Source organism: Chinchilla lanigera, unplaced genomic scaffold (assembly GCF_000276665.1).
Source record: "Chinchilla lanigera isolate Chin_1 unplaced genomic scaffold, ChiLan1.0 scaffold00160, whole genome shotgun sequence".
In the NCBI taxonomy this organism is placed as follows: Eukaryota; Metazoa; Chordata; class Mammalia; order Rodentia; family Chinchillidae; genus Chinchilla; species Chinchilla lanigera.
The window spans coordinates 711,948-731,362 of NW_004955561.1; the positions used below are offsets into that span (position 1 = coordinate 711,948).

General features: G+C 48.5%; 1 protein-coding gene across 4 annotated transcripts in view; it reads right to left on the reverse strand.

Annotated features, from left to right (window-relative positions):
* Srgap3 (SLIT-ROBO Rho GTPase activating protein 3) overlaps positions 1 to 19,415 on the reverse strand; it is a 223,058-nt gene that overhangs the window by 99,796 nt on the left and 103,847 nt on the right. For all 4 annotated transcript variants that reach the window (XM_005413003.2, XM_005413001.2, XM_013509102.1 and 1 more), the window contains exon 2: positions 11,857 to 12,049. In XM_005413003.2, coding sequence (XP_005413060.1) covers positions 11,857 to 12,049 — 193 coding nt within the window. The remainder of the gene's footprint in view (positions 1 to 11,856; positions 12,050 to 19,415) is intronic.

Here is a 19,415-nt window from a genome sequence, read left to right on the forward strand (position 1 = left end):
CTCAGTCACTGGAGGAGGCAAGACAAGCGGAAAGGAGGGGAGGGAAGGGGGAGGGAATTGTAATATAGCGCCACAGAGGCAGCAGATGAAAGAGCTGCGTTTATTCCGGTGTTCTAATGGCTCCGTGTGTGTGTGTGTGTGTGTGTGTGTGTGTGTGTGTGTTTACAAGCTGGGGCTGCACATGCAGCAGAGACCAGAGCTGGCAAGCCCCTGGTGAGCAGGGAGTCTCAGCTAGCTTTCCAGACGGAGGAGGCCCTTTCTAGACTGAGCATGAAGCCGGCTTGGAGTTAGTTACAGGGCGCTTTCCAGGTGGGGAAACACAATGGCCAAAGGCCCAGCAGGAAGCAGGAGCTGGCATGCTGGTGGGCTGTGTCGCCAAGGGGCCCATGCACAATGTTCTGCGGTGGAGTTGGGGTGACAAGTGAGGCTAGAGAATGAGGCGGAGTCCACGAGGGAAAGGCCTTCGAGTCTCAGGGAGCAAAAGGGACTGCTGAAGGATTTGGCACAGGGAAGGGCAGGGAGGTGCGCCCCCAGAGTCTCACTGCAGCTGCCGCTTGCTGGGGGAAGAGGGGGAGGTCCTGAGGTGGTAAACTGGCTGGACCTGGGGACTGGGGTGGGGTTGAGTGGGAAGAGATGTCCAGAGAGACCTCTGGTTTCTGGTTTGGGCACCTGGGCAAGTAGAAGGGAAGGACCCTTTCTGGGAGGGAAGGGAGGAAGAGAAAAATGAGTCTGCTGTCAGAGCACATGTTGAAAGGGTCCTGGGCAGCCTGTGATGCCTCTGGTGCAGAGAGAGATGTGGAGGCCAGCAGCAGGCGCATGGCTGAAACATGAAATGGAAGAATGACACCACACTGCAAACGTACTAGCCACATGCAGGGAGAGACATGGGCCCAGGAAGCCTGGCCAGGTGGTGGCAGAAGGATGGGGCAGAGCCATGCCACCTCTGGGGACCCAGAAGAGGGCCAAAGCAGGGCGATGAGCCCACCTGTCCTTCTCCACAGAGCTGCTGTTCCACATCCACTGTCCCCCCAGCAGGCACAGTCTCAAGATCTGTCTCACAGAGTCACCTCCCAGTCTTGTGGTGGACAGAGCTCAGGTTTGACAGAAAGGTTGGCCTGCCTTTGCCTCCCAGGTGGAGCTGGCCGCTCTGTGGAAGGCTGGCCTCAGCCACCGTGGTACTGGGCCTTTTCTGCCTGGCTGGCGGCAGATGGGCCATAGCATGCTGAGCCCCTGGGGACTAGGGTGCCCGCCCTCTTTTCTGTGTGATCTTATGGAGGTCACCCATCCCCTGGGGCCTGGTTACTCAAAATATCCACGTGAACACGCCCAGAAAAGAGCTCATGGTCACTCTTCAGTGGTGCCTGCATAAAGGCCTGTACAGCTGGAGCCCAGGAAGCAAGGTGGACAGAGGTGGAGAGGCGCAGGGAGAGGTGGAGTTTGCAGGGTTTAAGTGGCTCTTGTGGGTGCAGGGAGCTCCGTCATGCTGCTAGCTCACCTGGCAAAAGCAGGAAGAGGCACCCAGGCCGCGTGTGGCAGAGCCAGACACCAGCGCTCAGCAGCCTGCAGCCTCAGCCCTCCCCTCTCCAAGGGCTCCTCGGCCTGCGATCCAGCTTCCCACGCAGCAACCACTCTGCCTGCTGGCCTCACTCTTGGAAGATGGCAAAACAACCCTGGGCTGGCACTCCAACAGGGATACAGTCTGAGCGACCTTTCTGCTCTTCCAATCCTACATCTAAGTGTCTCCTCAACAAGCAGAAGCTGCTGAGCTAAGACATAATGTTGGAACTTGCGCAAATGTATATATATTTTTTTAACGGCCAGAAAATAGCAATGAACATTTCTGGTGAGTCACAGCTTGCTTGCTTTCTTTGGCTGAGGGAGGTGGGTATGAAGTTCCAAGAGACTGAGGCTGAAGAAGCCAAGACTTGCCAAGCTGGTGAGTTAGGAAAATGAAATTAGCAGCCAGCCAGCTCCACCAGCTTCTCAGTTGGGGGCTGGAAAATTCCTCTTGGCAAACAGAATACAGTTCCAAGCCATTGAGCCCCACGCTGCAGACAAGCCTGACCCAGAGCCCTCTGTGAGGAAGGCAAGCTCTGGAGCTGACTCGTCTCGTCTCTGCTTCCTGCTCCCGTCCAGAACTTCGCAGACCTACACTGGGCTAACTCAAGCAGCAGCCAGCGGAGCTGCCCTGAAAAGCACAACCTCGATTCATTCCCAGGCCAGGAAGGTGGGCAGCCTCTAGCTACCCAGGCTGCCACAAAGGGATTGGAAGTCCTTGCACTTTCTTGCTGCGTGAAACATTAATTCAGCACATGGGAACCTAGAGCCTGTCTCGTTCTGCTTGTTGTTGAGACCGAAGTAGAGCTGTTGCTCTTCCTCGAGGCCCTACCCGGGCACCCAGCAGCTCCCCCTCTCTATCTTGCATCCCCACTTCATTGTCATTACAGCACCGCCAAGCCTGCCTTGCTCTCTTCCTTCTGTATCACGTCTTTGCCTCCCTGTGGGTCAGGAAGGGCTACACACACAGCTGGCTCTCAGAAAACACTGGTGACTAAGACCAAAAAGATGGGTAGGTAGCAACATGGGATGGGGACATGGAGAAACACTGCAGCAGAAGTGCGACAGCCTGAGAGAAGGTGGGTGTGGTTAGGGGCACACAGGACTAGGGAGGAGTCAGGGAAAGATTACAGAGGCAACACAAGCCAAGCCCTAGAGGACAGAGGAACATGGGGGTCCTAGTTTCCTAGAAGTGCTGATACAAGGACACACACTGAGGGTTCAAGCCACAGGGATGTGTGCCATCTCCCAGTTCTGGGGGTCGGAGGTCCAGACCAAGGTGCAGGCAGGGCTGGCTATCTCACAGACAGAAGTGGTAGGCCTCTCTAGCCCCGTGTGCTTTCAGGCACTCTTTGGTATTGCCAAGGAAGCAGAAGCATCCCCTTCCTTCTCTCCTTCATCCTCAAGCATGTGTCTTTGTGTCCAGAGACCCATAATGCACAAGGCCAGCCGTGTCTGGCCAGGGCCTTCCCCTTGACCTTGGTTTCACTTGATCTCCTCTGTCAGAACCTTAGTTTCAAATAATGCCATATTCTGAGGTTCTGGGGCTGAGGACTTCAACATAAGAACTTGGTGGGAAAAGTCCAGTCCATTACAGGCTGTTACACCAAGTAGACCAGGAGAGTCCAAGGGTGCCCAGGCATCTTGCCTGTGGTTCATGAGCGGGGCTGGCAGATCCTGCTGGCCCCTGGCCAGCACTACCTCCACCCCTCTCTGCCGGGCAGTGCTGAGGCTAAGCTAGGCATGGGTTCCTTAATTCATCCTTCCTTTCTCTTTTTTACACTATTTACAAATTTTTGATTGAGATTAATTATACGTGTTAATGGGATTCCGCAATGTCAGGCACTGGAAGAGTGGTGCAGGGTCCAACTCCACTGCTGCCCAGCAGCACCAAGCCAGTGCCATTACTGGGCCACTTGGCCTACGCATGCTCTGCTTGCCCAGGGGTCAAAAGGCTGGGTACAAATGCCAATTCTATCTGTCACCAATAAAGTGAACTTGGGACATTTAATTAAACTTTTTCTTTCCTCATCTATAAAATGGAGTAATGTTTACCTTGCAAAAGTGCTGTGAGGATTCAATGTGGGAATTCACAGGATGCTGTAAGTATCAAACCACTATTTAATTATTATTATTGTTGCCTCACTGGAGAATCCAGTAGCTAATGCACATAGATGTACACATGGTCCACAGCAAGATTTCCATGAATGTTGGTTTTTATTCTTTATATTATCTTCTTCTCCTGCAAACTCTTATGTGAATGTCAAATCCTAGTACAAATGTTCCTGTGATTTATCACCCACCCTAGTTCTTCTGGAATCTCATTCTGAACAGTCAAGGTGCTGGCACACTGGTCGTCATGCCCGGCAGCACTGCTGAGCTCCCCTTTTGCTCACTGAGTATATTATTGGCACTGGGATGAAAATCCTTGCCCCATTAGGCAAAACCTGGGCAACCTCATCATCTCCTTTCCTACAAGCCACATTGCCTCGGTTTTTCCACCTGCAAAGGGGGTACGGTTCCAGCATTATGTGTGGTGTGTATAGCACTGGGCAGTAGAAGGGGCCATAACCCTTGGCTCCCACGCTGGGGTTCACCTTACCCACCTGCAGCTCTCATGCCTATCAGATGGGAATGACACCTCCCCTGGCTTTCCCACTCCACCAGGCTTCTTGGGAGGATTTGAGGAGATGAAGGCTGGTGAAAGAATTTGCAAAGCTTAAGGTCCTATGTAATCTTCAAAGGTCATTTTTACCCTATCTGCCTAGTGGAATCAGTCCAACCAAAGCCCTGTGCATCACACCTTGCTACAATCTACTTTACCACAATATCTGACTTAAAGTTTAATATAAAAATTAATGCCCATACGTATGCCAGGCATATACATACATCATTAAGTTGCATTCTGATTAATACTTTACAATTTCCTAATTATAGTCTTAGGATTCCAGGGAACCTGATATGGGATCTGGGAAAGCCAGGTGGAAAAACTAGGAAGAGGAAAAGTCACTATAGTCCTGGCAAAGAACAGATTAGAGGCTGAACTCCTCTCATAATGTCCTGGCAGCAATGAGAAATGGGAGGTGGAGGACAGAGAAAGGAAAAGAAAGGTGTCCTTTCTCCAGGAGGGACCAACAGGGCAGGGAGCAGGGCCTTGCCACCCCTGCTGCCATGGGCTCAGCAGGGCTCTCGTGCTAGTCTGCTTCTACTTAAAACTAGGAAGAGGAAAAGTCGCTACAGTCATTGCAAAGAACAGATTAGAGGCTGAACTCCTCTCATAATGTCCTACCATCTGTTTATGGCAAGTATTTGAAAAAGAAAAACTAAAGCATTACTTGCCATAAATAGATGGTAACTGGAAAATCAATTCAAGAGAAGGCAAACAATGTTATTGAATTTGAGGCAGCTGCTGAAGCCTGAGCTTGGTCCTCTGGCAAAGCAGGACTGGAGGACCACTGCAGCTCCACACCAAGGCTTTCCCCTTAGGCCACTGGAAAGATTGGAAGAGAACTGAAAAAAGAACTCAGTAGCTATGGCTCACATGCTTTCAGTGATCCCTGTCTTCTCTTGAGGAACACTGATCAGGCCCGACCACCTATCCTGTTGCAGAGAGACTGTTCCCCCAACCAAATATCTGGTCTTTGTGTCCACACATAAACAGGGAACCTATCACCCACCAGGCATTCCACATCCCAACACCCCCAGCCACTGGGGTGCAGTTGACTTGAAGTCTGTTTCCTTGATTGGGAAATCTGTGGGCATCACTTCTTTCCTGTAGCCACACCTACACTGAAAGGAAGTATTTGGTAGTCTCCTTGTTTTTTCAGTTTTTCATTCAAAATCTCTGTCAGGGCACCAATTAGATGACAGAGATAGACAGAACGACCAGAAGTGGCCCCCTTGCTCCTGAGTAGCTAGGAGAATGAAGTAGGCAAACCGGATCTGTGCACCTGATCACCCCAACCACTGGACCTGAGCCCTAAGAGAGTCACATACCTAACCCAGCTGAGGAGCAGTGGACTGCAGGCCTGGGAGCCCTTCAGGCCCCTGCAGAGCAGGCCCGCTGTATACCAGCCTGAGGCATGAGCAGAAATGGCCAAGTGGGCAGGCGGAGACCCCTGGCGTCTGTCTGGATGGAGGACTCAGGAAATACTAAGTCAGCCCAAGGAGGAAACAGACCCAACGTTATGCATTGCAGCCAGGAGCAGTTTTCCATTTTGGAGTCAGATAAACCAGGACTAGAATCCTCCCTATGCCACTTAGGAGTTCTAGTTGTGTAGAGTTTTGGGAAAATTACTTAATTTTTCAAATCCTCAATGTATTCAATTAGAAAGATAAGGATAGTATCTGCCATCCACGTCACAATCCTTATCATGAAGTTCAGTGAGACAACAGGTCATCTGATAGGGACTTGGGAAGGTGGGGCACTTGAAAATCCAAACAATGGACCTGAGGAAGGGACAGCAAAAGCCATGCAGAGATACAGCCCCACCTCCATTTGAGTAAGCAATTTAATCCTTAATCTTTTGCACATTTATAGGTACAATTTATATTCTACTGAAATGCTTCTCTGTTGAGGAATAAACTAAAAGGCTAAGCCTGAATTACAACATCTCTTTAGAGAAATTCTACATCTGTGGGGAAATTGTGTGACATTCTCTCCCCAGTAAAAATTATCTTCTTGGGACTGAAGTCAATTATTCCCTGGAATCCTCTCTCCCTGCTGCTCCAAAGCTGGAAGGTGCTCTGGAGCTCGAGCACAGTATTTTATCTAGTGACTAGGCAACACCTCCTGCTCTTTTCAGATCTCTGCTTTCCCTAAGCATTTCTCAACATATTTGAACAGAATTCCCTATTGCTCTTTTTCTTTCTTTTAACATTAGTCCAAACAGCAGCAACACATCACCTCTCTGGATAGTGCGTCTTCTCAGGTAAATCCGCTGGAAGGTGGGGGCCATCAAAAATGGGAGGTGTCAGAATAGAGCACTATTTGCATGGCCTATCGCTACTACAGAGCACAGTAGCTGGCATTTGTCTAGAGCAGAGCTTCTCCAACTGGGTCCTTCAGTGTGCTTCTTTGTTGAGATATTAATACAAACTGCAGGGAAAGGAATTCTGTGATCAGAAGGCTTCCAGAAAGAAACCAACAGGCTTATTCAGTGCAAAACTTCTCCAAGCCTTCCATGCACTAATGTGTGTCAGAAATCTAATCTAAGAGGGGTGGTAAGAACAGACTGTGGCTCCCAAACACAGAATATTTTCTCTTCCTCTTCTCCTCAGCCTCATCCCCTTCTTCCTTCTCTTCTTTTCCTTCCTCTTCTTCCTCCTTCTCTTCTTCCTGTCTCTTCTTCCTTCTTTCTCCTCCTCCAATCCTGCCATCTCTCTCCCTCTGCTCATAGTATTGATGTTTTTAGAAAATATTTCTCTTTAAGAGAAAAATGTCTTAGTGACAGTATTATAGACAGATAAATTAGCTAGAAATATCATAGGCAGTCAGATGGGGCTTGATCCTCAAGGGAGTCAGTGGGGAAGAGGAAAACATTTCACAACTGTGGCTGGAGGTGCATCTGAAAAGATTAAAGTCTCAGTGGCCAGATTTACATACTTCCCCAAGGGACACATGGTAGTTTGAGATATTGGTATCACCCTTTTGAAGATTTCCCATATAAATAGCCTTTATCTCACTAAGGTTGGGCCATCCTCTCCCACCCACTCAGACTAAAACTAAGACTATCGATTATCAATCAAAGTTAATGGTATCATCCATGTACACTTGCTACATGACCTGCTTCCCTACTGGATCAACATTACTAAAGGGCCAGACTTGCAATCTTATTGGTTAATCATAATTTTGTCCCACATTGTACCCACCACGTGATCTTGCTCTATTAAACTTCCTTTGAAAAGTGGACTCATTGGCAACCCATTCAGGACCCCTCCTCTCTCCCAGGAGCTATTTCTATTCCCCATTCCTTTTCCCCAATAAATTTTCCTACATTTAACTTCTGCTGTTCCTTAGAATTCATTCTTTGAATTTGGGGTATGCAAACTTCGTATATGGGACATCTAACAGATTGGGAACTATGTTTATTTCCCCTGTATCATTTGGAGGTCCTATATCACCAGCAATCCTCTGTCTTCATGGAACACCCAACTGTTTGGACCAGGCCATCCATACTGTCCACCTACCCAGTGGGCAGCTGTCAGGTCCCCTCCCTGCCACCTTCTTGCTCAAGAAGAGCTCCTAACACACCAGGCCTTCTGAAGGAAAAGCCAAGCTCAAGCTGGGCCTGCCCTTGATTTTATCTTGGTGGGCAGGAAGGGAGGCCAATGTAGCCTAGAAGCAAGTTGAAAACCACTTAGCATCCAGAGAATCAGAATCCCAGGCAGCTCTTGAGAGTGAGGGGCCCTTCGCACTTCGAGAAGTGTCTGTTCAGTTCATTTGCCCCCTTTGTTGGCTGGGTTATTTGTTTTGGGGGTATTAAGTTTTTTGAGTTCTTCATATATTCTGGATATTAATCTTCTGTTGGAAGAGTAGCTGTCAAAGATTTTCCCCTGTTCTGTCAGTTGTCTCTTTATTTTTTATTTTTTTTTTTTTGCTGTGCATAAACTTTTTAATTTGATGCAGTCCCATTTGTCAGTTCTTTCTGTATGTTTATTACCTCCTGCATGTACCCCAACACCAAATTGAAACCCATTCTGTACAGCTCATATGAACTGATGAAAATTTAAATGGTTTTAAAAGTAAAGAAAAGGAGCCCCAGGATCTCCAATCGGATTTGTTAAAACGCAGCTTGCTGGGCCCCACCCCAAGCATCCTGGCCTGGAGAGAGGCCTGGATTCTGTACTTGGAACAAGCCCCCACATGAACACACCCTCTAAACCAGCACTCTGGCTCACTGCTGGCCCCACTGTCCAGACAAGGAGACAACTACCGTGTCCACCACCAGGGACAACTACCAGGGAACAACATGACATCAGGTGCCAGATACTAGAGTGATGACATTTGGGCCTCACCCAAGTCCTAAGGCAGCCAGAAGATACATTTCCCCTTCCAACAGCTCTAATTATAACTTGACTTTCACTTATTCATTCAACAAACATATAGGGCTAACCATGTGCCAGTCTTGTGCTAAGTGTTAGAAGCCCCAGCTCATCAGCCTGTCTGCCATGTTGCAGCTTGCTGCCTAGTGCTGGTCCAAAGGGTTACAGAGAAGCAAATGGGCAGTGACAACACAAGGTGGTAGCTCTGCTTCAACCTCTCCAAGTCCTTTCCATCTCAAGTCAGCAAAGGGGGCATCTTTGACTCCTCTCCTTTCCTCTGTTCCATCCTGAAAGATTTCCCTGCCTCTGTTTCCTTTGTGCTGTCTTCTCTGCCCCCTAGGCCATCCTTAGCTTTTGCTTAGAGAGCCACACCCACCCCTTGGGTTCAGTCTTCAGCCTTGTGCAGCCTTTTAAAACCACAAATGGAATCACTAGACTAGATGGTAAATTCCATCAGGGCAGGAACCAAGCCTATGCTGTTTATCTCTATAGACACAGGGCCTGGTGTGTGGTACATGCTCAATAAACACTGACTGAGTAAGTAAATAAGCAAATATATCAGAGTTAGGAGCAGGCAAGGGAAGGCACCAGGTCAGAATCAAGGGAGGTTTATAGAGCAAGTAACATCTAAATGTTAAGAGCTGAGGGTTCAAAGGGTGTAGCCACAGAGGTTGGGAGCCTGCTCCAACCGCACCAGTTACAAGCATCTCCAAGCCACATTTTGGTCTCTGTTATTTTTGTATCTTTATCACTAATCACAGGCCCAGAAAGCAATGGGTCCTTGGTGAACATATTTGAAATAAATGAAGGACTATGTGGCCTCTTGGAGAAGACAAAATGGAAGTCAGGACCCCTGTCTGATTTCTCAAGCCCTACAATTCACTGTACATCCTTGGTAAAAGAAGTCATTCCGCTTTCTTGGTGGCCAGTGTGCTTGGGATTGAACGACTGGCTCCCTCTCTGCCTCTCTAGGTTATTGTCAAGATTATGAGAAAGCAAAGATGCCACAGTTCTTTGAAAAGGCATTGTTCAAGTGGAAGTATGTGCTGTTACAAAAGAAATGTGTGATGATATTGTTCTCTAAATGTTCCACCTGCCTCAGGGAGACCCCCCAGTGCCATCACTAAAGTCTTTCTTTGAATCACGTGCCACAGGCAACTCAGCTGGGTGAGGCCACCCCCAAAATAGTACCCCCCTGGCAGCTGCAGGTGGGTAGGGAGCATCTGGGGCCTTAGAGATAGATATGTGGACCACAGAGCCAAGAACAGTGCCCTGGACTTGAGTGAGGGGACCTCAGTTCTTACCCTAGTTTTGACACTAATTTGCTATCAGATCCTGGGCAAACCAATTCCTTCTCTCAACCATATCTCTCAGCCAGAATGGACTGTAGACACCAAGTAAATTCTCTCCCTTGCCTTCTTCCTTCCTCTTTCTCTCCTTTTTCCTTTCTCCTCTTTCCATTTTGTATCAGTCAGCTTTTCATCACTGTGATCAAACACGGACAGAAACAACTTAAAGAAGGAAAGATGTATTTTGGCTCCTGGTTTCAGAGGTTTCAGGCCATGATTGGCCAGCTCCATGGCTTTTAGGCCTTGGTGAGACAGAAACATCATGGCAGGAAGGCATGGTGGAGGAAGGGGGAAGACAGAGACCGAGAGACAGGAGAGGTCAGGAGCAAAATAAATCCTTCAAAGGCGTGTTTCCAGTGACCTCCTTCCTTCAACTAGGCCCCATCTTCTGCTACCATCACCTCCCAGTAATGCCAGCAAATTATGATCGCTTCAGTGGATTAATCCACTGACACAGTCAAGGCCTCATGATCCAAGCTCCTTCTAAAGGCCCACCACTGGACACGTGAGACTTTTGAGCACCACTTTAGATCTACACCACAATACCTTCCTTCCTTTTCTTCCTTTGTCCTTTTCTTCCCTCTCTCCTTATCTCCTCTCTCTCTTACCCTTTCCTTCTTTCCTCTACCCACTCCTTCCTTTCCTCTTCCCTGTTATTCACAAACATCTCCCCTCCATTGGATGAGCTGGGTCCATTACAATAAGAACAAGACCTAGGCCCTGCCCTGAAGGTAGACTGACACTCTCGTGTGGAACTCAGAACTCTACAAGATGGCGCAGGACTTCCGGGACAGCCAGGATGAAGGCACAAGCCCAGCATAACCCTGTGCAGTGAACTCCAAAGAAGAGGTAGCTGGGGTCAGTCAGTGCCCTGGGGTCAAGGTTGAGTTCAGCCTTCCCTAGAGACTCCGCTTCCTTAGCCACTGGGGGATCCATCGCCACATTAGCATCTCGAACAGAGCCCGCCCCAGCTGCACTGGCCTGGCCACATCCTAATTAGAGTTTCATAGCGTGACAAGCATCAAGCTTGGCCCGACTGCCAGCTGGGGCTCCTGTTCCGTCTGGTGGCTCGGTTAATGAACCCATAAGGGGCTGGCCGAGCTCATTATAGGTGATGCAAGGGGGTAGGGACCTCCTCCCATGTCCCCTAGTCCTGCTTCTCCCCAGCATCACACTTCAAATGATAAAGGAACTGATTCCAAACCAAAAGGAAGGAGCAGGGCAGGAGATGAGATCCAAACCCGCTGCACAGCCCAGCTCCACAGCTGGGGACAGCCCAAGATGCAGCTGGCTCCAGGGACAGCTCAGCCAGCACTGTGGCTCATGGCTGGGGATGCAGAGCCTACCTGGTGGACAGAGCCTCTGTGCATTCAGAGGTTGGGTGCAAGGAACTGGGGTGGGGAGGCTTGTACATTCCGAATAAGACAATAAGCTGGCAATAAGGCTGGCAAGAATCTGGGCACCTCGGTCCTCTAAGGGATTGAGAAAAAAACAAAACTTTGAGGACTCATTCCATGCAGGTGAAGTCTGAAGGTCATTGTGCTATAGGAACTTGAAGTGGGCAGGTGGTGCCCAGACAAGACATAACAAGACAGGCTCAGGATGTCCGAAAGAGGTCTCTTCTGGGTACCAGTGGTGCTAGCCAACTGCTTGGTAGCATACTAATAATAATGCCAACCACATCAGGCATTTTCTGTCTGTGCCAAGCACGTTTCTAGGTTCTCTTTCATTCTGAACAGCAGTCTTCTGGTAGGTGCTACTTCTATCTTCACTTTGGACATACAGACAGCTGAGGCTCGGGTACAAGTCCCCTGCAGACCCAGTGCCATAAAGGATCCTCCCTGCCACCTGCATGCCTCGCCACCAGCTGCCTGCCCCCTCCTCTGAACCTTGGCCCGCTTCTCACTTGAATTGGTGCTCCCGAGAGCTGCGGATTTTGGAGGAGAACCGCTCAGCCAGCTTCTCCAGGCTGCGGGAGTATTCGAGTTCAATCTCAGCTTTCCTGCGGAAGAACTCCTGAAGGTCCTGAAGCAGCTGCAGCCGCGACTCGGACTGCTGCTCCAGGCATTTGAACTGCTCCACCAGCTGCGTGCGGATCTCTGTGGAAGGAAGCAAGGAACACCATGTCAGGCTGCTGTTAGGGTGACTCAGCAATGCTGACCCAGGCTCTGCAGTCAAAGCATCCCCCTCCCCACAGCCTCACCACCACCCAGAGCCTCAGGAGCCCTTGATTGGCATAGCACTGGCACAAGATGTGGCACTCAATCTAACCCTATGTATGTTGCCACCACAGATTTTGCCATACCCACACACCACCAGGTAATCGTCGTTTCTTCCACATGATTTAATACACTGCCTCACTCTTCTAACTACAATGAATTTCCTTAAATGAAGAGGTCTATATTCCCACAATAAAGGGGCAAACCAGGAGCATTTGCAGCCTGGAACATAGAAAATGAGTTCAATAAACACAATTTGGTAAAACCCTCTCTAGACACTACTGCTCCCCGAGGCCCTCAAGCCTAAGCTGCTGGCTCTCTGGGAACAGCACAAGAGGTGTGAAAAACGACTCTTTCCAGGTGTGGTCAGGACCAGGAGCGCATGGCTCCCTCTCAGGTTTCAGTGTTATTCAAGGCCACGTCTGCTCCGCTTCAAGTTACCACGAGTTCCATGTGAAAACACCTCAAGGACCACTAGAAAAATGAGCCCCCACTTCAGGAAGTACTGATGATCAAAACAAATCTGTACACCCAGGACAAAAGCTAGTGTTAAATGTCACAGCTGAGTTCTAGTAACCACAGGCAATCTTTGCGCCAGTCGGTAGTGTGGTCACTGCTGCAGTCCTCATGCAGGACCTCCTTCCCAGCCACCCACAAGCTCTCCACACCTACCCTGTTCACAGAGACAGGCTGCTCAGAGATACCCCCGAGCTCCCTCTGCCTGAGCAAGAAGTGCAGCTCCTGAGCATGGAGTTCACCAACCCGCCCAAGCTCAACTTCTTAAAGCGTTTCTCCCTCAATGGATTCTCCAAACCCTTCAAACTCATCTTGAAATGTCCAGTCATTGGACATTTGTCCAAAAGTACACCCTGTCTGAGATGCAGCCAGCATCATTTTAGCCTCCGCCAGGAAAGAGATCTGCACACTGGACTAAACCCACTCCAAGGCACACAGAGTCTTGAAAGACTCAAACTGAGAGTCTGACTCCACAGCATCTGTTCCTACTCCCTGCCCTGTGGAGAAAAGCCTCTGTCGACTCTCCTTCCCATCCCTCTTCCTATGGTCCTGTTTCTGCTCTACAGGAGAAAGACTGACATCTCATTCACCCAGAATCTGACTACAGTGCAGCACTCCAAAAGGTCAAAGCAGCTTCAAAGCCAATTTGAAATGCTGGTGTTACCAAATCATCCTTGAAGCAAGGGACCATAATCAACTCTTGCTATTCAAAGTGTGGTCTGTGGACAAGTGTATCACCATCACCAGTGGGCTCAAAAACATGCAAGTACCCAAATTCACCAGGACATATACATTTAGTATGTGCGGTCTTCTGTACAGCCATTATACTTCAGTAGTGCTAGAAAAATGAAACAGAATTGCAAGTTCCAGCCCAGATGTTGTGAATCAGAATCTGCATTGTAAGAAGATCCCAGGCCATCTTAAAATCTGAGAAGCATTGCCATCAGCCACCCTATCTGCCTTGTCCTCAGAAGCGTTGCCCACACTGCTATGGATTAGGTTTGAAATGGGCCCCAGAACTCAGGTGCTAAAGCATGGCTGGCAGCTGATGAGCTTTTGCAAAGTGCGTGGGTCATGCGTGAGGGCTCTAACTCATCAATGGATCAGTCCTTTGAGCAGATTCTAACTTAATGGTCTCATTGGAAGGTGACAGAAACAGGAAGTGGGGCCCAGCCAAATGGAGTGGATCGAGGAAGCATGATCTTAAGGACCGTACCTGGTCCCGGGCCCCTCCTCTCTGCTTCCTGCTCTCTGTCTCGCTCTCTCTGCTTCCTGGCTGCTGTGAGAGGAACAGGTTTCTTCCACCATCACGACTGTTCTGCCTCAACACAGGCCTAACGTGATGGAGCCAGCTGACCGGGGACTGAAACCCGTGGGACTATGAGCCAGAGTAAAGCTTTTCTCCTCTCAGCTGATACCCTGAGGTATTTGGTCACAGCAGTGAAGAGCTAACATATCCACAATCTTGCTTTTTTATGCTTAACAGTTTGTCAAATGTATAAAATATTATGTTATTCTGATTAAGTATGTATTAGTGATCATTGTGATAATAAATCAAACGGCAAACTTAGAATTGTGTTATCAAAGGGCAATTTCAAAATGTCCATTTCAATTTACATGTATATTTTGGGTAAAAAAAAGTATGATAATAGCAAAAACATTTTAGGTGTAAATATATGCTAAGATAAAAATTCTGTGAAGGAATTTGAAGAGAATTATGACTTCAAGAAAAGAAAAAAAACTGTGCTAATTTTTTCTTTGGGTAGTTTTGATGGAAGTTAGGTTACTGCTGTGTTGTATTTATACCATATCCTGGCAAACCCACTCACGGATATGTACCCCAAAGAAATCAGTATTTGTGTTGCACCAAATACATACAAGAATAAGAACTCTTAGACAAATATTAGAAACAACTCCAAATGCCCAGTAAGCGTAGAAGGGATTTAAGCATGAGATGTTTTTAGTGGAAGTCTACACTAATAAAAAAGAATGGACTTCTTCTACATAGAGCCAGAACAAATGAGAACATGAAAAGTGGTTTATTGTGGCAAAGGTGGAGAAGCAGCCATGTCGGGGGAGTGAGCTGAGGGGAGAGGTGTCTTCTGGGGGCTGGAGATGCCCCGCACTGTGCTCTGCATGGTAGGATACTGACAAAAATTAGTGGAGCTGCACACTTGAAATGTGTATAGTCTTCTATATTCATGTGATACTTCCATAAAAAGACAAAATAAGAAGTTCTATGTTGGGGCTGGGGATTTAGCTCAGCGGCAAAAGCGCCTGCCTGGCAAGCGCAAGGTCGTGAGTTCAGTTCCCGGTACCGGAGAAAAACCAAAAAAAAAAAAAAAAAGAAGTTCTATGTTACTTGGTTTCCATTTAATACATTTCTGAGCATGGCATGTTATTCTAACATGTCAACCTTCAAACCATGGCAGAAATAGATCCTTTATGGCTACTTAAACTTAGAATGAAACATTTTAGACGTCAACTTAAAATACGTGAAGCACAAGAAGTTTTGTCCCCAAAAAATGTTCATTTAGAAGATAGACAAACCAAAGTGGAACACCACAGTTCTTGAGACCACGCCAGGCATGGCCCGCTCAGCAAAGCCTGGCTGCCCTGCTCTGCCTCCACAGTGCTCACAGCTCATCTCCGATGCCTGGAGCCCGGGAACAGTGGTGGCCCTTTTCATCCTTTCACAGACATGTGTCACACACGCCTGCCTCCACAGATGAGATCTCAGCTCCCAGGAAGGATCCTCCCAGCACATGGTAAGTCATGCGTGTATAACAGCAAACCACACTGGCCTTCACCAACACCTTTGCCCAAGTGCATTTACTGTTGTGGTGATGAGAGCTGCACAGGTCACAGTCACCACACATCCCACATACACACATACCATATTTGCACTACATGCAACATACACCTCACACATGTGCTGCACATACATACCACACTGCGCACACACCGTTCACCCCTGCAGTGGTTTGTATCTGGATGCTTCGAAGCCTCGTGTGACCACAGGTGGGGCTTTGGAAGGTGATTGATCATGGGGCTTGATACTCATCAAGGGCCCAGTGCACTAAGGAGCTCATAGTTAAATGTGATGTTGGGAGGTGAAGCCTGGCTGGAGAGGGGGTCACCCGAGGTGTGGCCTGGAAGGGTCTATCTTCTACCGTTCTCCCTTGACCCCTCACTGCTTCCCTCTGCCCTGCCCCTCTGCCATGCTGCCCTGCTTTGGAGCCAGCAGACTACGGACTAAAACCTCTACAAACTGAGCCAACCTAAACCTTTCCTCCTTAGAATTGTGGGCATCGGGTACTGTATCTCAGCAATGAGAAAATAATGAGAACAGCCACACATGCGTTACACATTGCACCGATGGGCTACATACACCATTCAGTGTACCACCCACTCTTGATGCGGGTATCATCTGCTTTACTGATGACAAAACAAAGGCTTCATGTGAACCAGATCATCCAGTGTCACGCTTTGTTCCATGAACTACCACAGACTCCTCAGGTCCTCCTGCTAGGTAGCCACTGGCTGCCCTGGACTCAGGACCTGTCACTCCCCTGAGATCAAGCCCAGCCATGCCAGCCTGCAGTCACAAACATGCCTTCCAAATATGGTTCAAGTTACTTTTAGACCCCTCTCTGTCACAAGGTTCCTGGTAACCACTGCTGGCATTCGGAGAGCACATTATTTATTCCAGACCAGGCATCGAGTTCCAAGGGGGCCCCTTGCACAGAGTGTGGTACAATATCCCTCCAGGGTGCTGTAATGAGTGGCCCCCACTTTTTCCCTAGAGTGAGGAAGTGGCAGCTCAGGGGAGGTCACCAGCCTGGGATCCTAGCAGCTGTGTGTATGAATCACACCGAGACCCCTCAGAAGATGACAGTGTTTTTGACACTTTAATAATTGACATTCCCATAGACCTACACAGCCTTGTTTTGTGGATTAGCCTTGTTTCCTTCATTAAAACAAAGCAAAATCCATGCTCTTCTGTCTCCCACCTCTTGCATCTTTGTCATAACAAGATGGCAATCTGGACAGATGTTGCTTATTAGAAAGGCTGCAGCCACTGCTTCTTCCCTCACAGGACATCCAGGAGCCAGTGTTCTCACATTTTAGAGGAAAATCTCATCAATCACACCATGGCAACAGCAGACCGTTTGGAAGGACCAGAGACACTCCCCCAAGCAGCCACCGCACCTGCTGCACCCACCCTCCCCGCGGCCCGGACGCCTGATGCCCTGCCAAGGCACTGCGAAGAGCCCATGTGGGTTTGGCCTCCTCTTGAAGATTTCAGAGAGAAAGAAAAGAAAACAGGATGGTCCCCAAGGCTTAGTCTTCTAGCAGACAGTTCCAGCCACCACACAGCAATGAACAACAGAGGCGAGGGAAAGGGGTTAGAAGGTTGTGACAGGCTTTGATCTCAGAATCCTAGAGCCAAAGATGCCCTCACTGAGCTCTGAGAGCAGCTTCTTCCTTTCACCAACTAGGCCATGAGGCACAGAGAAGGGGCAGAATGGGTAGTGTGATCCAGGTCTCTTGCAGGACAGATCTACCCAGGATCCCTCTCCTGCTAGAATCTTTCATAGCTCCCCACTACTTACAGTATAAGGGCCAAACTCCTCTGGCCTTCAGAGCCCACGAACCTAGAGTCTACCTGCCCATCCTGCTCCCGCCTACTCTCCAGGCAACAGTCTCACTGTGCTTGTACCAGTCCCACCACTGTGGTAAGATGGTTTAGATCTAAAACATCCCCCCAAGCCTAAGTTGGCTTTTGGAAGGTGACTGGATCATGGGGACGCTCTACCACTCACTGATCCCCTGGCTCACAGCTGAAAGTGCTGTTAGTGGGCGGACCCCAATTGGCAGAGGCTGCGATGGTGGCTGGAAGGGCCCATCTCCCACCCCACTCTTCCCTTGGCTCTCTGCTTCCACACTGCCATGCCTTGCAGCTCCTCCACCAGGCCCCTCCTCCACGCCGTTCCTGCTTTGCAACCTCCAACTATGGACTGAAAGGTGAGGCAAAGTAAACCCCTCCCCCTTTAAGCTGTAGAGGTCTGGTATTTGTCCCATAGGCCAGAAGATAACTAGAACACATGATAACACCTAGGGCCATCGACAGCCCCCAATGACTGCAGCCTCACAAAGTGAAGGAACAGAGACATTTCAGATTCAAGAGAATTAGGAATTCTATTTTCAGAGCAGTTTCAGGTTCACCAAAACATTGACCAGAAAAGTTCAGAGAGTTCCCACCTATGACACCCTCCACCCACGCCTGCACAGCTTCCCGTCACTAACATCCTGCTTTAGTGCCATCCCTTCATTACCGCCGAAGAACCAATCCAGGTGCTCTGTTATCTGTAGCTCTCATTAGCGTTGGCTCCCAGTACTATGCTCCCTGTGGGTTTGGACAAAGGTATGAGCGGCATCACCATTATGGCATCATACATGAGTCTCACTGCACTCAAAGCCCCGGCCTTCATCTCTGCACCGCTTCTTCCCCCTTCCTCCTCTCCCCCAGCCCCAGCAGCCACTGACCTTTCCCTGTCTCCATAGTTTTGCCTTTGCCACCACAGCATAGAGTGGGAATCACCGCAGGCCGTTTCTTCAAATTGGCTTTTTTCACTTAACAACACAGACTTAGGACTCTTCCTTGTCTGTGACTTAAAGCTCACTTCTTTTTATTGCTGAATAATATTCCCTTGTATGGAACGATATTCCCAGTTTGTGTATTCATTTACCTGTTCAACCACATGGTGGTTGCTTCCAGCTGTGTACGGTTGTTCTGAATAAGCTGCTATGAACATCTGTGTGCATGTTTTTCTGTGAACATAAGTTTTCAACTCATTTGGGTAAATACCCCTTTTAAAAAGTTAATTGAGTTTATTTTTAGAGCAGTTAGTTTACAGGGGAAAACAGAATTCTACTTTTAAATGGAAAAATTAGGAAACTTTTATTAGATACAAAAACTCAAAAGGTGGAAGAGCATGCAGAGAAGTCCCTCCCACCCCTATCCAGCAGCTACCTCGCTCCCCTCCACCCAGGCAATCTGCATCCCAGTGCATGTGTGTGCCCCAGAAATGACAAGTGTCTGCTGAGGTGCAGGCTGTGTATTTCACGTGTACTATTGCCCCCGCTTTGTCTCTTAAGACTATGTCCTTGTTTCCTTAGCCTTGTTTCCTTCATTAAGGATCTGGCTCTTCCGAGATCAGTCTATATCCTTGCATAGATTCTGCTTTATAGCACTGTAAGTCCCACCATAAAATTTTAAGCCAGTTCCCTTTCCTGAGCATGCAAGTTGTTCATAGCCTCCTACTGTCAACACAGTACTATGAAGAATAGCAAATACATGCTTCATTCTGTACATGCACAGGACCAGCCTCTGTAAGAAATGTCATCAAAATTAACACACTTTAATTGAGTCGTGGTAAGTGTATGTGTTCATGGAGTGCAGTGTGATGTTTCAATACATGCACACAGTATGTGCTGAAGGATGACCTGTCCCCAGGGTAGGACTGCTGAATTCAAAGGCATTCACATTAGGACTTTGAGACTGGTTAGAGCACCCTGCCTTGACATTATGCCAATCTGCACTCCCATGAGAAATTCACAAGAGGATCACAGAGACTATTTTAAAAGCAGGTACATTGGGATTTGCTGCACAGTAACCTTCGGTTGGGAGCATAGAGAATTGTAGAGTTTTAGGTAAAATAAGACT